The 20665-nt window shown below is 37.4% G+C and overlaps 1 protein-coding gene across 1 annotated transcript; it reads right to left on the reverse strand.

Annotated features, from left to right (window-relative positions):
• Positions 1-2079: 2079 nt before the first annotated feature.
• Positions 2080-7432, reverse strand: KCTD18 (potassium channel tetramerization domain containing 18). Its single transcript, XM_054278422.1, is given in 9 exon segments — positions 2080-2200; positions 2922-2961; positions 2964-3023; positions 3368-3457; positions 4499-4691; positions 5591-5802; positions 6898-6955; positions 6958-7096; positions 7390-7432. Coding segments are annotated over 8 exon segments (897 nt in total). The 5' UTR covers positions 7081-7096; positions 7390-7432.
• Positions 7433-20665: the final 13233 nt, after the last annotated feature.

The raw sequence follows: 20665 nt of genomic DNA on the forward strand, positions 1-20665 counted from the left end.
GTAAAGTGCTCAGATATTGAATAAATAGTGAAGTAGAAATCACACAGAAGTATTAAAAACTGCTTTTCAGTCAGATTATTATGAAAAATAAATTTCACAAATTTAGTCTCAAATGATCAAAGAATACTAGAGTACATGATGTTAGTATCCTTCAATAATTTCTACTTTGTCCTTTGTTCAGTGAAACTTTTTTTGTTGAGATAGGAAGAGCCTTGGGATTGTTGATCTTCAGGTTTATTTTTAAAGAAAAAACACCAGCTTAAATAATCTAAAGGTCAGCTGGTCTTCCATATACACACCAATAGCAGAAAATTATAGTGCTTTACACCTTTATAGTCACTACTGTTTATGGCAAAATGTCTCATGTTAATACAGAAAAATTTGGGGCTTTTTACTTGTGCAAATTATGTTTTAAGTCCTTATGGTTGGAAGCAAAACCTGAAAATGTGATGGCTTTAATGTTCTAGCAAATAAAACATTTAAAGAACCCTTCTGTAATTCTAATAGTCTCAGGAATTTTAAGAACTTGCTTTTTGGCAATGTTCTTAAAGACAGCTGTATTTACTGTGCTGGAGAAGCAAAAGTAGTCATAAAAACAGCAAAAAAAACCCGGCACCCAACTCTTAGCAAGGGTACAAAACAAAGCCAGGTTTTGTTCACTGATTTAAACAGCTAAAAGGGCTCTTGAAAATCAACAATCCAAACTTGCCTTTCCTCTTCTGATAGAAACATACAGCAGCTCTTTGTTTCAGTATCATTACTCAACATTTGCCCTGCTACAAGAATGTCTCCACCAGCCTGCACGAGGAGAAGGAGGGAGGCTTTTTCTTTAAACCACGGCATTTTGACCTCAACTTCTGTGCTTTGCTGCACACAAGTTGAGGTCGTGCCCTCCTGATCTGAAAGGACCTGCAGAAGGACATGGAAGGCCAGGTGTAACTCAGACCCTGCAGCCCCAGAAAAGCCATCCCCTAGCAGTGTGACACAAAATGCCACAGCTGCACCAGCCTCGCCCCAGTGGCAGATCACAGCACAGTATTGTGTGTGTCTGTAAATGGGTGTCTCTCCAGAGAGAGCAGCCTTGTTACTCACACAGCACACTTCTTCCCTTCCTGTGTTTCTGAATTTTCTCTCACTGTACAAGCACAGGTGATCCCTTGCATTGCTAGTAAGAGCAAAAATGGTGATTTACCCTCACCAGAAGTGCCAGTAAGTGCATTCAACTTCTGGTGCTCTCTGCAGCACGCATATGTTGTACACTTGTGGCAAACTTCTATCTAATAAAAGCTACTTACTTTTCTTCCCTTTCTTCCCCCTTCCCCCCTTTAAAGGTACAAACTGAGGTTCACTGTAGTTAAAATTGATAAAGAGGTTTTCTTTTATGCTGTGCAAGTACTCACAGTACAGCGCCACGAAATACAAATGGGAGTTACTGGAATGTTAAGCTGCATGTGCTTGAGTGATTTTTTTATCCATTTTTCTTCCTCCCTTACCAACATCTAAAAATATCTAGAAATAAAGCAGAAAACACATTTCAGTGCTCTTAAAACAATTTCTTCCTGTGCTTTTCATTATCTTTTTCAGCACAATTTTCTACCTCATCTTGAATAAAGAATCACATGAGATAATGACCTCTTCTTCAACCATATAATGTAGAGCTGTCCAGTCTATCAGACTGAGTCAAACACTACCCCCTTTATCATTCTTAAGGATAATACTTTCTGCTAATACAGCTGGTTCTTTCTTGTTTAGCACTGCAGAAATTTCAGCACAGTCCTGTTCACTTGTTTTACTGGATGCAGAAGGTGGTGGCTGAGATGGTGTCTCAAGAAAAGCAGAATCCTTTTCACCTTCACTGCACGGTTGTTCACAGGCTTCTTACTCCCTGCAGCTGGAGTGGCATTTGGCTCAGTGGCCCATTGCCAGCACTCTGCCTTCCTCAGGGAGCCTGGGACTTGCTGGGCACTGCTGTGCACGTTGTGGATTGGTTTGAGAAACTTCTTTGTGCAGCATCAGACTTTCACTATGGGGTCATATAAGAATTGCTGCAGAATGTGAAGCATTGCAAGCAGCTATCTTTTATGAAGATGAATTTTTGACTTTTATGTGGGTACTTGTTGAGGGACCTGAGAATTTAATTGGCTGGAGACCTACTTTACATGGTAAACAGCTTTCTACTTCAGTACAGTCAATTAATCATCTGTAAAACAAAGAACTTCAATTTTAAAAAATTAACCATATATGTAAATTGTTATTTTTCTAACATTATTACAAAACAGACCATCTGCAACAGCCTTTCACAAATAGGTTTACATGATACTGTAAGAAGCGTAAATTAGTGCTCCCAACAGTTCATCACTACAATCAGGGCTGCCTTTCTGTGATTAGAACCATCAATCTCTTCTGCCTCTCTTAGATGACACATTAAAAACTGTAGCAGTGAAGTGGCTGTAGGCTGGCTCAGGTGACTGTGCCAGCAAAATGCTGCTTTTAGGTAACGTGGAGAATGGAGGTGTAATCACAAATATCACCATAAAACTGCAGAGAGGAAGTTCTAGAAATTCCTTTTAAAATAATACATCTCAAAGTTATGAAAATCAGTTAACATTTAAAGTTTTCATTTAAATTTCTGGTTTAGCAGTCCATTTAACTAATACTGCTCTCTAATTTTTCAAGTTACTCCTTGCCAGGCTGCTGAGAAATCTCTCTAGCCTAAAAAAAAACCCATAATCTTTTTTCTAGCGAGTTCAGTTGTGCAATTAAGAACTCTTTGACGTTTAATAAAAATATAAATTAAAAAAAACCTAGAGAAATTTCAACATGCATAGATATTTAAGGAACCTGAAATAATAGAGGGGGAAAAAAAAAGATGGCACTGTATTTGTTTATTAATTTTACACTACCTATGCAAATGAGTATACCTTTTATAAACTGGAGGCATATGGTGCAAACTGCCTCTCGGGGGCGTTCTTCCAGAGTCCGACATTCAATCAGCTCCTGAGGCACTCTGCAGTAGCTGACACCTGCATTTCATAGCAGCATTGCACTGGTGAGCTGAGAGAACACAGCCATGCATATTTACACCTGACTAAATACATGAATACATGTATTTTATTATGCAGAATTTAAGCTCTCCACCTGCTGACCTGAGCATTGCTCACAGCCAGCATGGTGCTTCATTCATGTCAATTTCTGTCCCCTCTCTGGAACATCCCATAAAACATTTTCTTCCCTCCAAAGAGGCACCACTATTTTACAATCTTACGAAAGTTTATGTAGAGGTTTTTATTATACTTAGTTGGCAAATATTTTTTCTCCTTTTTATGTTAAAAAGTAGTAATACTGAAATACAAAATTATTACTCTACCTCTCCCTTCCCAGGCATCAAAAGCATCCATCATCTTTTTCAGCTCAGCTACTGAGTAATAGCTCCAGATGGTATTGGGTGTTATTTCAGCTTCTCTAGGAATATTATTTTAAAGGTAACATTCAAGTGATCAGTTAGCTAAGTCCTTAGAAATGTACCTTGGTGAAATATAGAATTCTTTTTACTAAATCCTAACTATAAGGACTTAGCAGTAAATGTTTTATAAAGCATAAGGAAAATGTTACTCTGATTTTTTTATTCAAATAAGAGGTTCTAACCCTCCTGTGAATGCCAGTTGCTAAAATTGGATATTCATGAAAGGATAGATGTTCATAGAAGAATAATTACAGAATTAATTATGTAAAACCTATTTTTCTAGAATATACAGTAGGAGAACAGATACCTCATATATTGCCGAATACCATTGGAATAAATATTAATGTTCCCAGCCTAAATTTAGGAAGATATGCATCCTAATTATAAAGATGATGAAGCATCAGGAGCTCTATCTTCATCAAAAGATGCACAGTGACACTTCTGACACTGCGCTGTGAGAGTGACAAAGACCAACTGCTTCCAGTTGTAAGTACAGGTCTGCCAATAATTTCCAATTGCTGCCATGTAAATACATTAATAGTGCAGTACAGCTGTACACGTTCTTTAAAGAATTAAAGCCATTTCCTTTCATCTTTGGTTCTCAGTGTTCAGCTGTCATAGAAGGCTGCACAAAAGAAGTGCATAAATCACAACCAACTTTGCAAATATTTCTGGAGGTTTTTCTGTATGGGGATTTATTCAGTGTATTTAGTTTAAATAATAGAAAGTAATTTTTAATTGTTGTTTTAATTGTATTTTAAAAAATATTAAGTCAAGCAGAATAAGAACAGCAACTGCATGCTAACCACCTTGTGTGTACTCTCTCAAATTCTTAACCTCCAAGTTTAGTTTTTATCATGTTTATTTGTTTAATGTGGCCATTCTATCATCCAGCTTTGGGAGCTGGAAAGATTCCTTCCACAGATTTATAGTACAGTAATGCTGCATTATGCTACATTGGATAATATTTAGGCATAGTTATAATATGTATTTATTCTCACTTCATAGTGCTTTCATGTTTGACAGTCACCTTACATTTGTACATGATTTTACCATGAATTTTCATTCCTAGCGCCTTATTAATTGCATCAGTCCCATCTGCTCTTGTGGTATACACACCAATAATTTTGCTTTCACAGCTTGCTCCAGAAGTGTTGAGATAGTGCAGGAGTTAAACTGTAGGCTTGGTGCAAACTAAATTGTAAGAATCACAGAAATCCAACAAATCCTAGAAAAAACATAAAACATATAGAATATTAATAAGAATGCAGTATTTTTAGTTGAATAAGCTTTTATATTTAAGTTTTCTTAACTCTACCAGTGAGCTCTTTTAAATAAATCAAGGATATAGTTTTTCTAGAATAACGTCTGCAGTTATTTCTTATCTGATGTTACCAGAGAATGTTGTGAAACTAAGAGGTTCAGAAAGGCAACAGAAATAGTTAAAGGCAAGGCAGCTCCTTAACATGCAGAGAAACTAAAAGGCCTGGAATTGTTTTACACTTTTCAAAAGGAAATGAGTAAGGGAGAACATGAAATACAGAGACAACTTGCTAAAAGAACATAGATGACTGTCAGGAATAACACAGCCAGAGCACGTAGTATGAGTTAATTTCCTGCCAGTTAATTAGAATTAGCTTTTAAGTTACAATACTCTAAAACCTTAGGATTTTAAATAATACACTAATTATCTTTTCTCCTTTCTCATTCTAAAGAAATGTCAGAGTACATTTTGTCTTACAAGTTTTAGGAATAATTTGTAAAACTGAAAAAGAAACCCCATCCCAAACAACTTGAAGGGATCAAATCTAATTTCAAGTAAGATTTGAAGCCAAATAGGAAACTAAATTTCCTTCCTACTACACAAGTTCTACAGCAGACTTGCATGTACAACACTCACATTTAAACTGTTGCTGTATTGCAATGATGGTAAAAGCTGGTTTCCTTAATTATACTGACTGCATTATCAACTCTAGGATTTCTTAACCTAAAACTCTGAATTTACTCATGATTTAGTGTGGTCACTAAGAAGTGCTAACTTGGACATTCTGTAGTTTTCGTGTTTGATGCTAAAGAACAGCATGGGTTGGGGAGTTCAGCATCAAAAATTTTAATAAATGTCAGGACCTTTTTAAGCTCTATACTGGACCTTGAAGAGTGTATTTCCATTTCATTAGCCAAATAATCAGACAGACTGTATGGATAAGGGATTCCAAAATAATCTGCTTCCTCCTGCAGTGCAGTTCTAACTTTTTCATCTTCAGGAATCTGAATTTCTCCATTAAGATAATCCAAAAGATATTTAAACAGGTTTCCATCTTGATCAATTAGACATGCTCCTGAAAACATTAAGTTATTTAAAATACTTTACCAAATCATCGAGTACAGCCTTTTGTACAAAATTTCTGTGCTGGCTTTACTGAGGAGGAGTAAGTATACTGTCTTTACTCTTTTTAAATGGTACTTTATTTTCCTGGAATATTTGTTATTTGAAGATAAAATTCTTAGTGCGGTAAACATTTCTTTGGAGTTTCAGTGAAATCACTTTTTACTCACTGTTGCAGGGATCTGTTCTATTTTGCTTCTAGACCATTTAAAAGAGTTAAAATCAGCATCAGTTCCCGTACACATCTAGTGAAACCTTCCCTGGATATTGCTGAAGTTATACTGTGTTTGTTTCTTTTTCTCTCCCTTGCCTGCAGGGCTCGAGGACCCCACAAAAGCCAACCAAACCATACAGTCTGTACAACAGGCTGTTCACTGCAACTGTGAAAGATGGTAGCAAAGTCCTGCTGTGTTATGCAAACTCCTTATGTTAAACATTTTGGGTATTTTCAACAGTTTTATGTATGCAACAAGGAATTACTATTCTTCATCCATCGTCTCTTTTAACTGGATCTACTTTGGCAGGATTTCTAAGTCACAAACAAGTGTGAAATTTCACCCATGAATAGTTTTATTCAAACTTTTGTATCAAGCCATGGTGGTGAAAAATGCAATTTTTACTGTTTGAAACAAAGATCAGACCCAAATCTCTTTATGTAATGAACAGAGGGAATGAGATGCCTCTGGAGATTATAGGGGTTCACAGACAGACTCAAGATAAATGCCAGACACTCTGCCAACTTCAGTTTTATCTATTTTTGTATTCTTACTGAAGAAGTAGATTCCAAAGACACAGTGTGGACAGGGATATGGCACTGTACAAATGTGTGTGTTTGCAAGCACAAATAGACTTGTGGAATTCAGATGAACTACCTGTACATATAAAGTCATGCATGCAGAATTGTTTTACAACCTGGAATTAGAAGCCAACTGATGCTCAGCAAACTGGGAAAAGATATACTAAAAAATGCATAAATATATATAAAAGCATGTACTTGCCAGAGAGCTCCATGATCAGAATGTGATATTTAGAGCTTCAGTGTATTTACCTGATTCATGCACTTTCAGAGGAAAGCATCCACTAAACATGGGCGCCAGCATGGAACCCAGTCTAAGCGGTGCAGAGACTCACGCCTGGCTGTGTATAAACAGCCTCGCACATCCAATCATAGAATGTCCTGGACATCTTCAACCTTGCCCTCTTCCACTGCATTTGCCAATGGTGATGTCATTACGAGCTATTCAAACCTAAACCAGATACAAATAGCAATCAAACTAATGCCAGCTATAGACTTAACATATCACATACAAGACCTAAGCAATAGCTCAGCTCTTGCACATCTGTAACAGGATAGCGCTTTAAAAACTGTTCTGGAGACCTAGTAATGTATATAGCCAAATATTCTGTACCTTTAGTGTAACAATCAGATACCACTTTTAAAAACAGTTCTGGAGACCTAGTAATGCAAATAGCCAAATATTCTGCACCTTTAGTGTAACAACCTATGACATTTTACTTTGCGAGGAAACACAAAGCTTACTCTTTCGAGACAAATGGGCAAGCAGAGTTACGTGGTGAGGATGTGTGACTAGAGCTCTGGAAGGATAACCTGGGAAATCCTGAGCATAGTTCACAGTACTAAAAATACAGCTCTCTTTGAATCAACGACACCGAGGCTTCTTTAAAACCCGATCTTTAATTAGGGCTGCTTTAACTTCCCGGGCCGCTCGCTCGCCCCTCCCAGCCCCCGGGGCGCTGCTCCGCCCAGGAGCGGAAAGCGCCGCGCGCCCTCGGCCCGGAGCAGCGCTCAGGGCCCGGCCGGGCCGGCGGCCCGCGTCACCTGCGCGCCGCTGCTCCGCAAAATGGCAGTGCACACGCCGGGCCGGGCCGGGGGAGCGGAGGGGCAGCCGGAGGGGCCCGGCCGCGCCATCCCCTCCCCGGAGTCCCTGCCGCGGGCCAGCCCGGTGCCAGGGCCCCCGGGGCTCGGCTGCCGCTGCTCCCGGCGCTGCCGGCAGGGGCTCCCTCAGGCGCCCTCCCGGGTGTGGCTGACCCGCCTGCAGTCGGCTGCTCTGTAAGGCACAAACCGTGCTTAATTTTTTTAATTTTTTTTTATTATTATTATAAGTACGGGTTTACTCAGAGTGGGTTTGATTCTCTTGCTGTTTCTATAGGTTCCATAGTAAGAATCTTAGAATGGTTTGGCTTGGAAGGGGACCTTGAAGATTATTTACTTCCAGCGATCCCCCGCCTTGAACACGGGTGGGACATCCGCAAGTTCCCTGGGCAACCTGCTCCAGTACCTCACCACCCTCACAGAAAAGAATGAACAGGTTTATATTAGCTATTAGCTATTTTTTTCCTATTAGCTGATATAAACCTGTTCAATTTGAACACGTTTCCTCTTGTCCTGGCACTACATGCTCATATAAATACTATTGCTTATCTTTCCTGTAAGTTCCTTAAAGGTACTGGAAGGCTGCACTTAGGTCACCCCAAAGCCCTCTCTTCCCCAGACTGAGCAAACCCAGTTCTCTCACCTTTCCTCAAGAGAGAGGTGCTCCATTTCTCTGATCTCTTGGTGGCCTCCTCTGGAGTCACTCCACCAGGTCGCTGTCCCTCCTGTGCTGGCCCCAGAGCTGATGCAGGGTTCCAGATGGGATCTCAGAGCAGAGGGGCAGAATCCCCTGCCTTGCCTTGCCCTGCTGCCCACGGGGCTTTGGATGCAGCCCAGGGCAGGTTTGGCTTTCTGGGCTGGGAGTGCCCATGGCTGGGTCATGGCCAGCCTCCCTTCCACCAGCTCCTCCCAAGTCCCCGGCAGGGCAGGTCTCGATCTGACAGCAGCTTGAGCTGACTCCTGTCATGGTGCTGCTGGGTTGATGGCAGAGGATCTTGAAGGTCTCTTCCAACCTTGATGATTCTGTGATTCAGTAATGCAGGCAAGATGCCTGACCCTCATACAGTCATTTTAAAAAGACATTCAGAAAGTGTCCTGTTAAATTCCTTGTCTGACATACAGTTATGTGGTCATCAATATGCGTGCAATAAACAATAGAAAGGTGAAAATAAGTTCTTGTTACACATTCGTCTCAGCCTCGTTAAACAAAGTTTATATACATGAAAAATATTTCTAAAATGCAGCTGCATTTTCTTTTAAAAAATTGCAACATTATGTCTAGTTCCCATTTAATTCTCCTTTATTTGCTCACAAAGTTTGTTTTTTGCCCAATCATACAGTAAGAAACTATCCTTTTGGATACAACTGCCAAGTAACTAGGAGTGCAAAAACCAGTGCCAAACTCCGGATTTGTGCAGACTTTATGGAAGGTATGAGCTGGTTATGTGTTTAGAATAATATACAATATATTATATAAAATATATAATATTTTATTTATCATATTTATTATATAATGAGATAACTAAATCCCAGATAATAACAGTGTACTTTTATTGCTACCTGAAGTGCAGTAAAAATCCACTCACTTTACTGTACACTGCACATATAAGAAATGTGCCTACATTGTATTTATATAGTTTACTCAGTTATATTTGCAATTCCTATTGATTTTCATCTTGTATTACCCTAATTTTTTACTCCTAATTTCCTTTTTGAGGTGTTTTGCCACCAATTTAAGATATTTAAAACTTCAGCTACAGGCTCACTTGCAAAAGGGTCATACCAAATGGTATGTAACACACAGCAGCTACAGTTTCATCTGTGTCACTTGCTTTATTCTGGTCTGTTACTACATTTTTATTTTTGAGATTGCCTAAATATTCATGGACTACCATGTTTTCAGTTAATATTTAGGACCATTAACTTTTAATTCAGACTTCAGTCAAATGAAGAACATTAGAGGAAAGAGGCAAATAAATCATGTAAATCATCATCTGGTCCTAGTACAGGGATAATAAATTCTTTTTGAAATTGTGTAACTCTGAATGATCACTTACTACTTAAAACTCACTTTTTTTATCTTAATGCAGATTTGCATTCAAATGGCAGTTCAGGCCATTTAGTAAAGCCATAAAGTAAACACATTTCATTTTTCTTGGCATCTAATCATGATCCAGTTGTGGCAAAGAGAGGGAATAGCATGCCAAGCACCAAGGCTCTCCTGGACAGTTCTTGACCAAGAGTGTACCCAGAAGCCAGGTTTATATATATATAAACAAACAATGCAATAGGTTTTGGACCTCAGATTTAACTACGTGAATTATCATTACAATTCAGGCTTAGTAAAGCATTTATTTGGCGTAGAAGTGTGCAGCATAACCAGCCCCCATAAGCAAAGTGCCTTTTGAGCTGTGTGTTTTGGGAAATGAACACAGGGATGTTTTTGTTTTGGTGTTTGCTAGTTTCCCAAGGAAGCCAGGCTTGCATACTCATCCTCTATATATTTGTGTTTCACTTCACCTATTTCAGTCAAATTTGATGGAGAGGAAGAGGCATTAAGAAATGGATTTTTCATTAAGCTTGTGCAAGAAGTGATGTGATTAGAGGAAGATAGGTTCTTAATACTGTAATTTCAGGAAAAGCTGTATCATGAGCTCAGGTCTTGTTGGACATAAGAAAATCCAGAAAGAGAGAAGCTGTTCTACATAATCTACTCACCAGAAGTGCTTTAGTCATAGCTCACACTGTATTAGGCACTACAGAATTAATTCCTCAACCAAGATTCTTCTCAGACATGAATATGTATGCATCTAGTGAAGTACAAGTTCAGTTCCCATATGATTAGAGCTTTCACAAGAGTCTGCGTGTCTATCCCTCACTACTTTTCATTTCTATTCAGTTTAAAGACCAGTCATAGGATCCCAAGTGACTGAAACTCATAATTCTGCTCTTAATATACATTTTAGAAATACAGGCTGTGAAACTTGGCAGTGCTTTAAGTTCTTCCCTACTTTGAGTAGCTGGCAATTAACTGGAGATTTGTACATGTGAAGTGTTCCAGCGTGGGAGTTCCTCAGTGAAGTGTAAAGGAAAGTATGACTATGGGTGGGAATGCAATACTTCACATTTTATTTTAAATTTATTGCCCACAGTAGTGACATTAACACTAAATGGAAGCAAATTGGTGATTGCCTCTTCAAGACTTTAGACTGTTGTGGAATTGGAGGAAATGAAGACTCAGTGTTGGATCTGGAGGAAAGCACTGCCTTGTGGAAAGGAGGAGGAGGTAAGTTCTATTAGATTGGTTTTCTGTTTCTAAAGTTATGTAAGGTTATTTGCTCTTTTATTTGGCCAGAGTTTTATAGTGGCTACAGTCCCTTCCAAGTTTCCTTGTGAGGGAAAACATACCAAAGGTATATGAGGTGTGCTAAATCAAAGCTGTATTTTAAGGGTTTTGCACCTTCAGGGCCGCACTGAGAAACTCTGTCGTACATCATTCACTAAAAAAGGTAGAAGTGAGGGACTTTCCAGATGCTCTCTAGAGCAGATTATGAAAATAGTAAGTTCATGAAGATCCATTTTCACATAATGCTACTTATATTTAATATGTGATTCCTTTGACTTACTTTATAGAATATTGTAATGTTGGCACACAGCAAGGTAAGGTTTGTGATGATTACTGCATTACAGAAACTGATGCTTTTTATTTCAACCTTCTGAATCTCTGTAAATCTTAAAAAAACATTAATTCAGCTTACTCTAAAATTACCAATTCCTGGATCAAATTTAGCAATTAATGTCTACCTGAGCTAATGGTAGAACTGGGCACATGTAGCCAGTAAAAGAGAATGTATGTGAAGAAAGTGTTAAAGGGCTTTTGGACTTAAAAGAGATTTTGGGGAAAAGCATTGAATTAGACTAAAGTACTTCCAGGCAATTCACACTCTTGATATTACCTGAACCACATTAAAACTGGGCTTGCTCAAATTCTGTTGTCAGAGACTTCCTGCCCTTTCAGGTCTGTAGGTATGCAAGCAGTATATAATCTACTAGGCTGTAAATTTATCATGGCTGTATTCCTAACTACCCTGATGTCTGTCTGTACATTGTTATTCCATGTATTACTAATAGCTCAAAATCAGCCACAAAGAAATTTAACTTGCCACTGAGAAGGAATTGCATGTTTTTCCCCCCTTAAACCTAAAGGAAGTCTTTGAACTGAAAGCCAAGCATCTCAAACTCTGGAGTATCTGGAGTTTCCTACTCCCTTCCTCACAGTACACTGAGATTGATGCTAAGCGTTCATATCCCTAATGTTTAGTTTTTAAAATTTAATTGTATGTTATTAATGGTTGGTATTGAAAACGGTATGTAGCTGGGAAGTTACAAACACCCAACTCCTTTTTGAACCACTCAGAGATGTCACTGAAGAGCCGGAACCGTGGATTAGCGGTTCATGACGGGTATTTTACCGCTTCTGAAACGCCCTTGGCCGCAGGTGAGAGCCCAGCTGAGCTCCTTTACCGCGGCACGTTCCGCGCTGGCTGAGCCCCGCGCCGCCCGCCGCTCCCGGCTCGGGAGCCCCGCGCGCCCCGCCCGGCCCAACGGCGCCGCCTCGCGGAGGCCCCTGGCGCGCGCGCGGCCGTTGGCCCTCAGGGCTCTGAGGGCTCGGGCGGGGCCTCGCCGGGGCCTTGCCGGGGCGCGACCCCGCCCTCACGCACCTCCGCTGGCCCGCCGGTCTCGGCTTCTCCCGCTCGGTCTCTTTTGGCTTAACTTCGCGCCGTTTGTAATGCGATTCATTGAAATGCGTCAGTTTTACATCTGTCTGACAAAGCACAAGCTGGTCTGATCGTATTGCGAAGTGGTAGAACCTGGAGCTTTCCCCTTTTGTGTGTAAACTCGGATAGTTAACGTGAGGGAATAGACAAGCTAAAATTTTTTTTCCGGTTTCGTGGTTTACAGATCTGTGATCTTTTCAGGTTTCATGGTTTACTAGTTAAGTATTGTGTTTCTCTGTGTTCATGTCTCATTGTGTTGATTAATTCATTAATCTGTTTTAATTGACTGAAAAAAGGTGAAGACAGAAGCAATTCTTTCAGCTTCAGACACAGAAATCCTCACAAGACATAATAAACTCAATTTTGAAAAGCGTCAGAAAGACCATTTATTTATTTGGACGTTCCCCTTGACGGTGTATAGATTGATTTTGAGGATGGATAAAGGTGCAACTGCTAAATCATCATCTGCTGTGTTCACCTCGAATGCTGCGAAAGGATGGATGAAGAAGAGGGATGGAGCATTACAAGCTGCAAAATGGAATGCTTCTTTAGCTTCTAAAATCAAAACTAAATTAATAAGTAAGTCCTATTAAAATAAAACTGAAGCTGTATACTGTACTTAGAATGTATATATGGCTTCAAAAGGAATAGTAATTGTGTTTAACATGATTAGCTGAAATTCTGCCTGTTACAACCATTCTGTAACAGATAAGTATAGGTAAGTTTTTATAAAGACAGTGGAAATATATATTTTTAATAGAAAACTTTTTTCTTTATGTTGTCAAAACTCATATGTATTATGCGAATGTTTGAACATTTTAATGTGTAAAATTTATAATATTTTAAATATTATTAAACATTTTTATGCCTGCGAAACTAGGCATAAAACTTATTTTAAAATGTTTTCTTCTTAAAATAACTTTTTTTTTTTTAAATCCAGACTAGAGCAGAATCTATGCATGAAATAAACTTGAAACAGATGGAGTAGTCATCAGAATGACAGCTACATAAACTGTTTTACATTGGAAAGTGTTAGGCTTTGCTGCTCTGGCACCAGAACCTATAGATAAAAATGTTGTCATATAGTGATAGTTCACACAGAGAGGGCCTGGAATTGAAGCTGTTGAAAATAATATTACTTTGTCTCCTTTAGATAACTCATCTATGTTTAAAGTATCCTTACAACAAAATAACAAAGCATTAGCTGTGGCTTTGAGTGTTGAAAAAGAAAATTCTCGCAAGCTAAAGAATGAGAAGATTTTTCTTCAGAAGGAAGTAGAAAAACTGCAGCTTCATAACATCTCGCTTCGTCAGAAACTAACCCGTTTGGTATGCTGCAAATAATATTGTTTAAACTTAGAGCAGCTAAACTAAGCTTTTATCTTTTTTTGAAACTCAATATTACTTCTTAAAGTGGTGGCTTAAAATACATGTCTCAGATTTGTGAAGTTATATCACCTGACAGCATAATATTTACATTTAATTTTACTTTTGTAGCTTTTTTGGAACTATTTTGTCTATCAGTGTGTTTAACTATAGCTATTTTAGTCCCGGGTTCATCTTTATATTTATAGGTATTAAGATGAGTTTGTGCTCAATTAAGTAAAAAAAATTGCAGCATAGATTCACCTTTTATATCTTGTCTCTTCTTACCACTTAAAATATATTTTTTTATATGCAGAATAAAACTCTTATTGGAATAGATGCATTTTTGAATGAAAACCTCTTGACTGCAATAGAAATAAGCAGTCCTTCTGAGGTAAGATGTGTTTTCAACTTTACTATATTGAACTTATCTTCCAGGGTAAGATTTTCAAAGCATCAAATTGAGTGCAATGTTGAAATAATATTTGTGTTGTAAAATGTTTACCCCAATTCCTTAAAACTTGGGATTAAATGAGTATATTGCAATATATTTAGTTTTCCTGTACTGAAAATTTAGGATTTAATCGGGTTTCCAAAGCATCTAAAAATTAAATATCAGTTAGCCTGAAAGAAGAATCATGTGGTTTCAAAAAAAAAAGCTTAGCACTTCAGTATGTAGTGAACAAGCTACCTGCCTTCCTTGCCTAGTGCTGCAATAAATTCTTACATCTGGAAACTTAACCAGAAAACATAGTCTGTGTTAGTCCTTGTGTCATGGAGAAAATACAATTAATTTTAAAAAAAGGAAAATACTATGTTGTCTGTTCTCAACTTGCTTAGTGTTGTTCCGTGCTTCTATATGTATAATGAAGTTTGGATGAGTTATAGCTACATTCAGAAATCTGTACATTCCTTTGGGATAAAAGTAGGTTATGTATTTTGATGGATTTTGTAACAAAATAGTTTGCTTTAAAATTATTGCATGTGTTTGAATATCATGTATCTTCCACCAGTGCATGTATCTTTTTCCCATTCATTTTGTGGGGTCTTTTTCCCTGTGGATATTTCCAATACTTGAAACATAAGAGAATATTTAACAGTTTGTATTTGGCTGCTGCTCTTCCTTTGAAAGGCTCTCCAGAGTTCCTTTCCGCTGTCAGCAGGCCCAAGCAGCCCTACTGGTGACAAGCTCCGGAGTGCACATCAGTCAGCTCGGTAGGTGCTTGTGTGAAGTGCCAAGGTGCTGGGTGTCTGTGCCTTCTCTTACAGCTGATCTTTGCACCTTGTCCTGGGTAGTTTTGAGGTGCTGAGAAACCATTTCCTGTTTAATCCAGAAATGACCTGTTTGCAGCTCAGAATTTAGAGAGAGAGCAGTAGATAAGACTTGTGTTTGAGTAACTCACTGCTTGGATCATGTGATCTCACCAGCCCAAAGCAGGATTTGCTATCATCAAAAAAATACATTTGCCCCAAGACAGAGCACAATATCATACTTGAGTTCTTGTTTTCAGCTATTATACATTGTTAAGAGAACATTTTGAACACTTGAATGTCATGATGGAAAATGTAATAAAAATCTTCACAGTAAAATTTTCTCTTTTCAGATCTGTAGAATTGCCAGCAGAGCTTCCTTTCATTGCAACAGCTAATGCAAAGCAGCAGGGTAGCCCTTCTCTGGGTGAAGCATCAAATTCTTACAAGTGTACCACTAATTTGACAGAGGAAGTGCATTCAGATCAAGTCAAGTTTGCATCACTCTTGTCTCCTGGTACAAATAATCAAAAGTTCATTGAAACAGAACCAATGGTTGACAAGAATAGATTTTTGAAAGGTATGATGTATTTCTGTGAAAGTGATTTATTTTTTACCCTCTCTGAGAATTAGTATTTAATAATTCATTACTCAATGTGCAATACAGAAGGTATAGTAATATTCATAAACTGTAATAAACTAGTGAAAAATAAATGCTCATCCATAAGTATAGGTGTCCTGACAATCACTTATAGAATAATACTCATTGAAATTACATAGCTAAGATAACCAAATAATAGCTCAAGTAGTTACAGAAAAATAGTTTTATTTATGTCCAATTTGGAAAGTCCAACTTCAGTAAATTATGAAATTAGCTTCAGTTTACTAAATTTTTAAGGACCAACCATGGAATGTGTGTATTCAGTTTAAAAATAAAAAGTATAATTTTCCATACTTCTGGTTCAGTCTTCAGTAGTTTTATGCAGATAACTACACTCCATTCCTCTTTTCCCCAAGCTGCTGAAATTTTTCTCTTTGCAGAAAATCAACTGTGTGCAGAGTTAAGTTGCAATAGTGCCTACCCAGCTCATGGAAAAAATACACAATTCTTAGAACAGTCTGAGGAGCCTACAGAACAATATCATGGTCGTTTATTGCCATCCTATGAAAATGTGACTGCAAGAAAGAAAAATGCAGTACTTTGTAAGTCAAAAACTCAACCTAATATAAAGAATTTTGATATAAAATGTAGGCCATTGAATCTGCTTCATCATCCCATCAACAGTAGCAGCAATGCCAATGATAGGAATTTGCAGGAAGGTTCAAGTGACTTGTCTTGCCTTACTCTTTCACCTCTTAAATTTAACAGTGAAAGTAAGACAGATTTTAAGCTGCTTTTTACTGACAAGATGAAGCCTGAAGAAACTGTCTATGATGCTGATATGGAGTTGACTGCCAGTGATGCAAGTGAACTTCTCACAGTTACAGCAAAAGGCAATTATAAATTACACCAAAATAAAATTAATAATGCCAGTTCTGACAAAATATTACCAAATTTCAGAAAAGTAAAATATTCTAAGAAGGATACAGAAAAAATTAAAAGCAAGACTGAAGTCCGTTCAAATCTGCGTGCAGAAGAAATGCTCTCTAGGGCTGAGAATAGTGAAACTTCAGTAACTGCTGATTCACAAACTCAGCTATTCCAGAATCAGACAGAACAGCTACCTACAGGGAATTCTGTAGAGCAACAGAATAGAACAAGTAAAGCTAAGGATTCCAGGAGGACATACCAGGTTAATGTAATGAATCCAAGAAAACAAGAGACAAATAAAGGAACATTCTCAGAAATGTTTGGAGAAGTGGAAAGCAGAATACAAAAAACAGACTCATGCTCAACTGTTAACAAGATCCCACCAGAAGTTTATTGTGCTGAAAATTTACCATTCCAAGATAACATTTCTGATGTATTGGCTTTACAGGAGGGCTTTCTGAATACAAATGAGAAAGATACCAAACCAACAATAAAGAGGAAGCCTTCTCGAAACCTTTCCAAAGCAAACACAGAAAAATCCTGTCGAGAGGAAAATGGCCACTATGGAGAATATATTTCAAAAAAATCTCAAGCAGAGATAAACCAAAACCAATGTGACAACAGCAAGAGAAAACAAGACCAGAAGAATATTATACAGCGAAAAAGCAACAGAAAAAGTAGTCACAGACAAGGTAGAGAAGCTGAAAATGACAGCCATCATAAAGTTAGTCAGAAAGTAGACCAAAAGAGCAGCCATTTTTCACCAGGCAGATTGAAGCGTACATTGGCAAGGGCCAGCCGGAAAACATGTGTGATACCAAAGGAAACTCTTACACGGTTCTCAGTTTGTAAAAATGAAGAATTAAAACACAAGGATTCATTGCTTGCAGAGGCTGGAAAGAAAGCAGCTGTAACTCAGCAAATGCAAGTGGCTTTAGTTACTCAAAATGGTGTAGCTCCGAATACACCACAAGCTAAAGAGCAGGTTGATGATGATGCTAACAGGTTAGAGAAGGTAGATTCCTCAGCTGTGGCAAGTGAACCCTCCCGCATAAGTAATTTTCCTGATAAGCATGTAAAGCACAAACACAGGTATACTTCTGATATTACTGAGACCAGACCAGAAAAAAGTTATTTCAGGCATATTGCTCAGGGGGGTCAGAATATTTTGGATGACCATTCTCATGAAATGAATTCCTTTGTGAGTAAGTTGAAGCCTGTGATTGAAGTAGAATGCTGTAAGAATATGCCATTTAAGGCAGATAGTTCTTCTCAGGAAGGTCGTCTTGATATGGAGCTCCCAGCTCTTGATAACCACAATGCTTCCATCAGCTTCTCTAAACTGAAAAGCTCTGAAATCCACAGGCAAAATGATTGTAATGAAGCACCAGATGCTGAAAAAACAGAACAAAATATGGATCATATTTCTAAACAGAGCAACAAAAATACTCTGACACCTTGTCATGGTAAGTGTGTGGGCTAGAAAAAGCAAGGCATTTTGAATTAGGTAGTGCCTGAAACAGTGGTAACATGTTTTCTCTTAATTCTGTCCTCTCATTGCTTGTTAAGAGCAGATAAAACAGGAGTGGAAAAGGGCAAGAATGAAAATCACCAAAATCTTCTATATCATGTGTCAGTTACAATATCTTTTTAAATTGTGGTGACTAATATCCTTGTTATGTTTCAATATATCCCAAGATGATACTTAGTAGTGCAGATATAAGTGGTCTACATTCTTGAGAAACAATTTTAGTTAAAGCATGCATTCCTTTTTTGAAGAATTCCATTACATTTAAAAATATGGGCGTAAAAAGACAAAATAGCTTGAGCTTTTATCCATGAGAAACAAGACAGGCTACACTGTTCCCTTCTTAAATGGAAAATATATCTGGACTTAAAATTTCATTTTTGTTTCTTTAGAAACACTGCAACTCAACAGGAATTCCCATATCTAGAAGTATGTTGAGTAGGTTTTTCTACAACTTGCCCATGGGCCAGCTTTGATGTGACAATCTCTTTTTTAAAGTACAATACATAAAGAACATAAGAAAACTTGAATATAATCTGAAAGATAGGTTTAAATTCTTCTATAATAAATACAATTATCATAATACAATATAATGGAGTTCATAAAATGGAGTTATGCTGAGTACCTTCAGCATAGGAGCAGTAATCAATGTGGCTATATTGCAAAACACTATACAATAATCTCAAAAATTACTACTAATTGAAGTTTACATAATGATTCACAAAATATTTAAAATGAAGCATGTAAACTGCTGTATTTACAGGGAGAAAAGCTCTCCAAGAACTGACAAATACTAGTATACAAATTCAGACTTCTGTACCTAAATCCCCCCAAACTTTAGAAGATTCAGCAGCAGCAGCACTGAGACGAGGCAGACCCACTGTTTGCTACAAGGAACCCAGTCTTCAGAGGTAGGTACACAGAAATTGGGGCTTTTGTTCTTGTCCTTTGTGTACGTAACTACCCCCAGTAAACGTTGGTTGTTAAACCCCTGAATAAACAGTGGAGCTCTCACAAATCTTTTGCAAAGATACTTCAATGTTGATATAAGGCTTCTCCAGTTAGTGTGGCAGAATTTCCAAGTACTAAAGTAAGACAACAAATTCAAATTCTAAAATATAGTTTGGACTAATAGAAAATAATAGTGAATCTTAATGTTTATCATGATATAATCCCCTTTAGAGATGAATAATTATGAATGTTATACTTAAAGGTAAATTATACCATAATTTATGTCCTTGTAATATAATGTCCTTGTAATCTTGTCAAATGGAAAGGAAATTTATGTACTAATATTATATAATTCAGTCATTTAAATTTAACTATCTATATGTAATATAAAAAATTATTTAAGATATAATAATTTGATAGTTGGTTATATTGGATATATTATTTTATAATTAATTTGCCCCTTATTATTCTTGGTAAATTTAGTGCCAGAGGATTTTATAGATTACTAAAAGACAAGACATAAATTGTGAAATAACTTCTGAAATTTAAAAGGGAATTTGAAACCCAAACTTCCATTAAGAAAACTAATATATTTGCTCTTACATAAATAGATCTAAATATAAATGGACCTTTAGGTTCACTACTTCTGAAAATATTCTGTGGGATTTTTGCCAGAAAGTTGTTGAGGTTTTTCTGTTTGGTTTGGATTTTTTTAAAGTATAATATTAATTTAAGGAACAGTTCCACTGTGTTGAGAGTGTGTTAGTAGGATGTGTATTCATGAGGTAAAGACAGTAGAAAGGCTTCCCTGGAACAGGGAAGAGAGTGAAAGGATTATCCCAACTTACTTTATGACAAAGGTATAAAAAGCCTTTTTTTCTGGCAATACTGTGGTAGGAGAGGATAAATGCACAAACTGAAAAAAAAATAGAGCACTGTTCTCATGCAGCCTCAAAATATTTTTTACTTCTGTGAGTAAGCTAACAGTTGAAGCAGTGAGTGAGGAAAAGTAGGAGCTAAAAGTAATGGAGAAAGTCTTCACTTTACCACTGGCAATTCAGAAATATTTATGCCAGATAACTTATAAAAAAAATGGTAAGATATTAGAGTCACACTTTTATTAATTGACTTACGTGTTAAAATTCTACAGTATTATACACTGACACATTGCCACTCTTTTACCCCAAAATGATAAGTTCTGTATTTCTGAGAAATGGTAACTAATAACAGAAAAAAAATGTTGATGCCAATCTAAGATTTTAGATTCTTGTCTCCTATTTATATTATAGTTAAATTTACACTGTCCTGAATGGGTGCTGTTAAGTGTTCAGTGTAAACAAGTTTTGAATTTTTTTTAATAGAAATATCACATCCTAGTATGATAGAGGTCACATATTTCCAGCATTATTTTGGAAAGCAGTAGTGTCTTGCTTTTTCATACATACTTATTTTCCACGAGTTTAATTTCTTTAGTGTATCAAGCTTTCATTAGTGCTATTCACCATGTGAATTATTATG

Source organism: Melozone crissalis, unplaced genomic scaffold, assembly GCF_028551555.1.
Source record: "Melozone crissalis strain CALT ecotype California unplaced genomic scaffold, PUWL_Pcris_2 ptg000023l_1, whole genome shotgun sequence".
NCBI lineage: Eukaryota > Metazoa > Chordata > Aves > Passeriformes > Passerellidae > Melozone > Melozone crissalis.